The sequence below is a fragment of the Grammomys surdaster genome, unplaced genomic scaffold (assembly GCF_004785775.1).
Source record: "Grammomys surdaster isolate TR1022 unplaced genomic scaffold, NIH_TR_1.0 235, whole genome shotgun sequence".
Classification (NCBI taxonomy): Eukaryota; Metazoa; Chordata; class Mammalia; order Rodentia; family Muridae; genus Grammomys; species Grammomys surdaster.
Window position 1 is genome coordinate 782,330 of NW_021604680.1, and position 9,848 is coordinate 792,177.

The window sequence follows — 9,848 nt, forward strand, 5'->3', positions numbered from 1 at the left end:
ATTAGTGTTCTTTTGTTTCTGAATTACATCACACAGGATGATAATATCTAGTTTGATCCATTTGCCTGTGAATTTCAGTAAGTCCTCTTTTTTATTATTAGCTGAGTAGTAGTTTGTTGTGTAAATGTAGCACATTTTCTGTATCCATTTTTGTTGAGGGACTGGGTTGCTTCCAGCTTCTGGTTATTAGAAATCAGGCTGCTATGAAGATAATGGAGCAGGTGTCCTTGTTATATGGTGGAACATTTTTTGGGGAGTACATGCCTAGTAGTGGTAAAGCTGGGTCTTCAAGTAGAACTATTCCCAATTCTCTGAGGAAATGCCAGATTGATTTTCAAAGTGGTTTTACCAGCTTGCGGTTCCACCAGCAATGGAGGAGTGCTCTGCTTCATATCCTTGCCAGCATCTGCTTGTTTCCTGAGTTATGGATCTTAGACACTCTAATTGGTCTGAGGTGAAATCTTAGGTCATTTGGATTTGCATTTCCCTGATGACTAAGGATGTTGAATATTTCTTTAAGTTTTTCTCAGACATTTGAGATTACTCAAATGAATTATCAGTTGATAATTCTTTTCTTAGCTCAGTACACCACTTGTTAATATGGTTATTTGGTCCTCTAGAGTCTAACTTCTTGGGTTACTTGTAAATTTTGGATATTAGTGCTCTATCAGATGTAGGGTTGGTGAAGATCTCTTCACAATTAGTGAGTTGCTATTTTGTCTTATTGGCAGTGACCTTCAATTTTATAAAGTCCTATCCATCAATTGTTTACCTCAGGGCATGAGACATTGCCCTGAGGTAAAGTGTTCTTTCAGGATATTTCATCTTGTGTCCAAGGTTCTCCACACTCTCTTCTATTAGATTCATTCAACCTGATTTTATGTGGAGGTCTGTGATGCACTTGGACTTGAACTTTGTAGAAGGAAATAACAATGAATCAACTTGCATTATTCTACATGGGAACTGCCAGTTGAAACAGCACCATTTGTTGAAAATGATGTCTTTTTTTCCACTGGATGGTTTTGGTTTCTCTGTCAAAGATCAAGTGAACACAGATGTATGGGTTCATTTCTGGGTCCTCAATTCTATTTCATTGATTTTCTAGATGGTACAAATCCCATGAATTTTTTGTTTTGTTTGTTTTTGATTTTGAGTTTTTTTTATCACTTGAGGTCAGGGATGGTGATTTCCCTAGAAGTTATTTTATTGTTGAGAATGTTTTTTTGCTATCCTGAGTTTTTTGATAGTATACTTACTTATTTCACCCAAAAAATTCAACCAGAATATTCCTACATCTGATAAACAACTTCAGCAAACTGGCTGAATATAGAATTAACTCAAAAGAATCAGTAGCCTTCCTCTACTTAAAAGATAAATTGACTGAGAAAGAAATTAGGGAAAGGGCTCCTTTCACAATAGCCACAAATATATAAAATATTTTCATGTGTCCAAAACCCAGGAAATGAAATATCTGTAATGACAAGAACTTCAATTCTCTGAAGAAAGAAATTAAAGACGCAAACAGAAGATGGAGAGATCTCCTATGCTCATGGATTGGCAGGATTAACCTGGCGTAACAGTGGCCATGTAACCAAAAATAATCTACAGATTCAATGCAATTCCCATCAAACTTCTAACTCAATACTTCACAGAGTTTGAAAGAACACTTCTCAAATTAAAAAAAAAACACTATCATTACTACAAATAAAAATGGCAATAATATGACTTCTAAAGTAATACTTATTTTCCATTAGATCTGTGAAACACTTAGGCTTCAGTGGAGAAGCTTAATATGTATATAGATAATGCACAGAAACTGAGAGACTTTGGAGTGCCTAGTCTTATAATCTTTGTCACACTCTCCTATCAAGGTTCAGGTATCTATGCAGAAGATGAGACAGAAGGAATTTAAAGGCCAGACTTGGTGAATGATGATAAATAAACTGTATGTTTTTAGACACTACAAGAGCAATGCCCATTTAAACTCACTGAGAATGTGACAGCATTCAAAAGAACAAGGGAGACAAAAGCCCAGCTTTAAGAAGGGGAAAGAGGTAAAAAGTGTTACCCAAGGTAAGAATGTATCCAAAGAACATAATTTCTTAGTGAGGAAAAATAAGTTTTATACAATGAATGAACATACCTTCTGTTCAGAGTAAGTTGCCAGAACATATAAGACTCTATGTTTAAATACATTTGTGATTTCTATTTTTTTCTTCTGAGAGAAAGAGAGAATGAGAGACCATGACAGAGTCAGAGAGAGCAACAGAGACAGAGAGACAGAAAAGTCAGAGAAATCATGATATTATTTAGTGTGGAAAATGGAGATGGTCTACAAAAAGCTGAAAGAGAGAAAAATATGAGCAAAATATACTCTATAAAACTATTAAGAGGGAATAAATCAATAAATCACTTAAATATAAATGATCAATACTGACCATTCACATGTAACAGAAAATATGAGAGTAAATAGACTATAAAATAGTCTGCTACTTTTTAAAAATGATATAAGATAGAATATTTTAAAACATCAGTATTCAGGTAAAATGAGTCAAAAATCGTATAGTACGCATGATTATACTGTTTCTTTGTTTCAATATTCTGAAAGAAAATCTCAGGAATAATTTCTACTTCAGAGCTTCTCTAGCCATATGTCAGGTCTAGATTTCTCCTGGGTTTACAATCACTACATGACATATTATTTCATTTCAGATGACCTAGTTTTCTTTCTTCTGTATCTTCTCTACCAACAATCCATGGTTCTTTGTTTTGTTCAAGACATAAGATTACTTCTGGCTTTGAAACAGCAACACCTGTACATTCAAATAAGCACAAAGATATACTAATGAATGTAGCTATATACTAGCACAGGATTGTGACATGTAGGTGAGATGGAAAGAAGAAAAGAAAAATGAATGACTTTTTAGTCACTTATTTCAAAGTGTTTTAGAGATTTAATATTGTATCATTTTAAAAATTCTGAATATCACCAGGCAGTGGTGATGCATGCCTTTAATCCCAGTACTTGGGAGGCAGAGGCAGGTGAATTTCTGAGTTCGAGGACAGTCTGGTCTACAGAATGAGTTCCAGGACAGCCAGGGCTACACAGAGAAACTCTGCCTCATAAAACCAAAAAGAAAAAAAATCTGAATATCATTGTAAAATTATCACATCCAAAAAAAGACAATTGTAGGAGTTAAAGTACATTCACTTATAAAAGCAACAGACTTCCTTCTTAGAAGGAGTAACAAAATACTCAAGGGAGCAAATATGGAGACAAAGTGAGGGACAGAAACTGAAGGAGGGGCCGTCTGGAGAACATTCCACCTGGGTATCCATCCCATGTGCAGTCACCAAAGGTAGACACTGATGTGGATGTCAGTAAGTGCATGCTGACAAGAGCCTGATATAGCTGTGTCCTTAGAGGTCTGCCAGAGTTTGACATATTCAGAATCAGATGCTCAGAGCTAACCATGGAACTGATCAAGTGTTTCCCAATGGAGGAATTAGAGTGAAGACTGAAGGAGCTGAAAGGGTTTGCAGCCCCGTGAAGAGAGCAACAATACCTACCAAACAGAGCTCCCAGAGTCTAAACCACTAGCCTGGGAGCACGTAAGGAGGGATCCATGTCTCCAGTTGTATATTTAAGGGAGGATGGCCCTGTTGGGCATAGGTGGGAGAGGAGATCCTTGGTCCCATGAAGGCTGGATGCTGTGTGTGGGGGAATTCGAGGGTGGGGAGGTGGGAGTGGAGGGGTAGGTAGGGGCACATCTGCAGAGAAGCAGCAGGAGGCACGATGGGATAGGTGGTCCCTGGATGGGGGATGGATGGGGTAAGGGGATAACATCTGAAATGTAAATAAAATACCCAATAAAAATACCAAAAAAGAAAAAAATAGAGAAAAAAGTTTAAAAGGAGTTGATATTTTAATAGCATACACAGATGTCCAACTTACAGTGATGTTATCTTAATAAACTTAATATAAGTTGAAAAAATAAATAAATAAAAACAACAGACTGCCTTTTTAAAACTGGTTAAAGATCTACTAATCAGCACTTCTAATGTGAAAACAAGATAACAGTAAATAGTTAAAAAACAAAGAGTAATCAATACCCATGAAAACAGAAGAGAAAGGCCAGTTAAAGGATGTCAGACCCAAATAGCAATAGGAATTTTAGATATCCCTAAGGTGAAGTAGAAATTATGGAATAAAAATATTCTTACCCACGGATACCAGGTTATTGTAATTCTCCAACATGACATCTTTGTACAAAGTCCTCTGAGCAGAATCCAGACATTTCCATTCCTCCTGAGAGAACTCTATAGCCACATCCATGAAAGTCAATAGACCCTGAAATTAAAATTAACAGTATCCCCTTGTGTCAATTGGCCAAAGAAATGTTAGTTAAATTTACATTTTTTCTAACAATAACTAACATATGTAATTTATAAATTATGTCTGAGATGAAAAATGTCATTCTCTGAAAAGTTACAATTGTCAGGAAAAATTCTTGCTGATGGTGGTGACCTTTATGAAGATCACATGGTATGATCCCCTAAATGATATAACGGTGGTCACTAAAGCCATCAGAAAACCGAGATACTTACCACAAGTTTCATAGCAATACCAACATTACACTTCTGGAATATCGATAAAAATAAAATCATAATTGAGTCAGCACAATATGAAGAAACCTATTAAATGTTTGCAGTATTAAGAAGGCTGAGAACTACTGCAATATGCCCTCATATGAAAGATTCATCAAACATGGACCTTTCTTCACAGACTAATAATGACCTATGTGACTCACAGTAGAGATCAAGTACATACATTCATATTTAGTCTCATGTACACTCAGTTTTGTGATCAGAAATTTTAAGTATTTTCAAATTATGTTATTTATATAAGTTATATTGAAAAAAATGAAGGAGCGTGTAATAGTGTTAAATCTTTTTTAGTTCACCAGTGACATAAATTTTAAAGATATAATAGTCAGAATCATATGAAAAACAGTTCTGTAACTTGAGTCACCATAGGGAAGGTTTAAAAGTTCTGAAAATGAAATATTTGCATAAGAACAATCAACTTGCCCCATACCCATGCCCACATTTACCTGAGAAAAAGTCATCTTTCCTTTCTCATTCAGTAGGGCATGTCTCACAAAAGTTTTCATTAAAATTTCAACTTCAAGTAACCATCTGCATGTAGAGGCAGCAGATTCCCCCTGTTTCTAGTAAAACTGAAGAGTGGGAGACAGGAATCAATACTGGTCACACACCATGCCTTGTGCCAGAGGAGATATGAAATAGTCATAAGCTTCTACATGGAGAAGAAACAAACCATTTTCATTTTTATTTCCATACATTTGCCTGAGATGTTTTATTAGAACAAAATTGACACATATCTTTTCAATAATGCTCAGAATCTTTGAAGTATCCCCAGCTGAAATGATTTCTCATACTGGGTAAGCAAGAGACTTGCCTGGAGCCAAGAAAAACAAGGCTATAAATGCCTGCTTCAGTATAGTCTCCATAGAGATATTTCTTCTAGCTTCCATGTCCCATTCTAAAATACCATGATTTTGTGGTTGTTAAGGAAGACCCAGAATCATATTACCTAACCAGGTCCTTTTAACAGTGTCATTGCTTCTTTTGGATTCATGATCAAGAACTCTATTCATATATAGGTATGATACCCCTACACCATTTTTAGTACTTTCATCTGTCACTGAAAGCAGCTGAACTTCTCCTACAAAGTCTTCCTTGTTGGTACTTTTGGGTGATAAGAGGCTGAAAATAGAGTTATATTAAAGGCATCTTTATCAACCAATGGCATTTATTTTCAACAAAGAATATATACAACCAAAGGAGTCAAGTTTTACTCTGCTGCAAAACTCTTCCTAATGGATTAACACCAGTCTCTAGAAGAAATCCTAACATGAACACATATTGTGCCTCAAGGTTGTGAAGTGATGCTTTGAGCAAAAGAGGAAGCTATTCCATTACTTCATGACATTTCCCAATAACGTCTTCTTTTGCTCAAAGCAACTCTTACCTGCATACAGGAGTTGCTTTTAGCAGTGCTTATGGAGAAAAGTGCTAACTGAAAAGATGGCATATATCTTGACATTTAAAAAAAAAATATATCATTGAGGTGCTATGGCCTGGATATGAAGTGTGAGTTCCATGAAATGTATAATTAGGACATACTTAATTATTCATTTTAAAATTAAATATGAATTACCCAGACTAATAAGAATCTTACATTTATGGAAGACATTTTATAGCCAAAGGACTTCCAAAACCCCATTTCAATTTATAAGCTAAGGTAATATATAGAACATAAAATCATTAATTAAAACATGAAATTCATAAAATATATACATTCTTAACTAGAAAAAAATGTGCTGAAACCTCTCTCGAGCATCAATTACTGGCAAAATTTCAAAAAGGCACTATATAGATTGTTCTGTTTCTTTATTCATGTCTCATGGTATGAAGTTATTTGAGTCTTGGCCTCATGTCCCCAGAAACCAATACCAAGTTATTTTTCCACCTTTTCTCATATGTTTATGCTCCAGTCAAAGTTTTGCTATCAGCATGTAAGAAGCTTATCCACTTATCTTCTATAACTGTGATATGAAAATCACAAAGTCAAGAAGCTGTACTAAGAAAAAATAAGTAATAAGCAGAGGATGAAAATGCAACTCTGTTGCTAGAGTATTTGTCTAGCAGCATTTAAGTCATGGCTTCTATCTATAGCACTGTCTACTTTAGTTATGTTGTGGCACAGTGGTAATCTCAGCCCTTGAGAGGGAAAAGCAGAAGAGTCAAAATTTCAATGTCATCTTAGGCTACACAATGAGTTTGAATCAAGTCTGAGATACAGGAGACTATATAAAAATAATGAAACAAAAGTTTAAAAATTAAGAGAAAATTAAATAGTGTCACACTACATTGGGTTTTATGAGAATGCTACCCATAGGCTTATATATTTGGAATGTTTGGTCTCCCATTGTTAGAACTGTTGGGAAAAGATTAGGGGGATCTGGCCTCATTGGAGGAAGTTTCAAACGCCACACTATTTCACGATAGCTCTCTGTCTCTTTGTTTACTGCGTTGAGGTTCAGATCTAAGCTCTCAGTTATCGCTCCAGTATCATGTCTGCCTGTCTTCTGCAATGTTCCCAGACATGTTGGTCATTGAATCATCTTCTGAAACAGTAAGCAAGACCCCAATTAAATACTGTTTTGTGAGTTACCTTGATCATGATTTTTTTTTTGTCACAGTAATAGAAAAGTAACTGAGACAAACAGTTTTATGATCACCACACTATGAGTAAGAGTTGTTATCAGTTGTTCACAATAGGAAAAAAGTAATTTTATTTTAGATCACAATAATAACTACTACTTATTCAATGTTTGATAAAATACACTCTGTTGTGGGAATTATTTAAAATGGCAGCACCATTTCTGTCTTATAGTTATAGAGCTGCCATTTTCCTGACTAGGCTAGGCCTGAGGTCACAAGCAGCAGCATGTTCTTGCTGCTACCACAGCTCAGGCCGCTGACTCAGTCCGCAGGCTCAGGTGGGCAAAGACACCAGCCCTGCCACCCATGAGACATCAGTGTAGGAGATAGATCTGCTAATCTTCCATGCTGTCTTCACAAGGCTGGGCTGAGCCCAGACTATCCTGCCATGCACATGGTACCCAGTATGAATGAGACTCTAATGCTTAAAGATTAATCAAATAGCTTTATATATTTGGTAATGCTCAATAACAAGATGCCCAGACAATTGGAGTTGTTTCCTAATCAACTAACCTAGATATAAGTAGTTATCCAGGACTGCTCTCGATCCAAGTGTGGTTCTCCATCCTCCTACATCTCTTCCTCCAGCTCCTCCTCTTCCTTCTCCTCTTCCTTCCCTTACTCCTCCCCTTCCTCTACTTACTCCTCCCACCTTAGCTCCTCCCAACTTGCGGGGAAAATGTTCCTCTACAACACTCTCCATGAGGCATTGAGCATGATTAAATAATCCAACATCTCCAGATACTTCTGGAGAATTTTGATTAGGGTGCGAGAGGATTTGAATTGCTCAGTAAATGTAGTACTACTAAGATTTTGATGAGCAAATGATATGGACAAAGTGAAAGATGCTCATCAACTTACAGGTAAGGATGGAGATTCTGAGTCAGTCTGTTGCTAATGATGCATAAAATGCAGCTGTTGAGAAAGGTAATCATTGATGAGGCTAGTAATCCTCTGCTCTGCCTCTCTTCATCAATTTTGAAGTGGCCTGTAGGAAAGACTCACCTTAAATGTGGGCAAAATTCCTTGGGCTGGAGTTCCAGCCTAAAGAAAGGAAGAAAACAAACTGAACACCAGTTTCGTCCTTTCTTTGCTTCCTGACTAGATAGATTGTGAGCTGCTACATTATGCTTCTCCTGCACTTCATATCCAGCCATGATGGAATGTACCCTTGAACTGTGAACTAAAGTAAACTCTGATCCCCTCACGTTGCTTTATTATTTTATCATAGGCAACAGGATAGTAACTATTATATCTTGCCTAGTCCAGATATACTGGGAAACATGTCAGAAGCCATCTAGAAAGGTTATGGTGAGCAAGTGAGTTTTCTGGAGTTGTCCAACCATTTTGCATGTCTGTAATGAGTGCACTTTGAGATGAAGAGTTCTCAAAGACTGCATTCCAGGATTACTTCTCGATGCTGAAATGAATTTCCCGAAATTATTACATAACTTAATGATTTCCTGGGTACTTACCTACACTGTTGGCCAAATTTCCTACAGAAACAATATGTAGATGTACTTTCATGTGATAGTGCTCTGTTGATGAAATGATGCTTTCACAACTCCTGATAGTGATTTTGTAGAATTCCTAAATTGATACATGTAAACTCAAGTCCCCTACAAAATAAAAGCTTTGTAAATCTTCATGTGGCATGGGCTAACTGCAGTAGGAAAAGAAAACCAGTTTGGAACAAATTTACAATCTAGAAAACATTCCTTCTAGGGTAGGAATGAGGCCACTATCTGGTAACTAAAGACAATAAACTGGAAATGGGCAATTTATTGTAGGTGCAAGAACAGAAAATAAATAATGGACTACTATCTGTATACATGACTTCAAAATAATAAAGCAGAAGGCAAATGATTTGTCTCTTGACAAAACTGTGCCAATATATGACATAAGGATTATTGATTTAAAGTTATAATGAACTTCTGGAACTAGAAAATAGATTGTGAATATTTAGTTAGGTACTAGTCTTAATGGAAAGACATGTCAACAATTCTTCATCAACTCTTTAAGACTTATCAACCTATGACAGTAAATGTTGCTTTAAATTTAGTATGTACTTATGGAATGGAAAAATGCTTAGAACAGCATGTGACCAATTATCCTGAGAAGATATACAAACTAAGAACAACAATAAAGTGGTACTGTAGACCTATCTACTTTACCCAGTATAAATGTGTCTGTGTGTGGCTGACATTTTTCTTTTTTCTTCTCCTCTTCTCTTCTCTTCTCTTCTCTTCTCTTCTCTTCTCTTCTCTTCTCTTCTCTTCTCTTCTCTTCTTTCTCTTTTTGCCTTGCCTTGCCTTGCCTTTCTCTTCTTTCTTTCCTTTACTTTCCCTTTCCTTTCCTTTTCTTTCTTTCCATTTCCTTTCCTTTCCTTTTCTTTCTTTCCCTTGCCTCGCCTTGCCTCGCCTCGCCTCGCCTCGCCTCGCCTCGCCTCTCCTCTCCTCTCCTCTCCTCTCCTCTCCTCTCCTCTCCTCTTTCTTTCTTTCTTTCTTTCTTTCTTTCTTTCTTTCTTTCTTTCTTTC

At 36.4% G+C, this 9,848-nt stretch overlaps 1 protein-coding gene across 1 annotated transcript; it reads right to left on the minus strand.

The window, feature by feature from the left end:
• Nucleotides 1-2,703: 2,703 nt before the first annotated feature.
• Nucleotides 2,704-5,129, minus strand: LOC114626428 (zinc finger protein 679-like). Its single transcript, XM_028773829.1, has 3 exons — nt 5,115-5,129; nt 4,225-4,351; nt 2,704-2,813 (listed from the first exon to the last, which is right to left on the minus strand). The coding sequence occupies exons 1-3, from the start codon at nt 5,127-5,129 to the stop codon at nt 2,704-2,706; spliced, it is 252 nt and encodes an 83-aa protein (XP_028629662.1).
• Nucleotides 5,130-9,848: the final 4,719 nt, after the last annotated feature.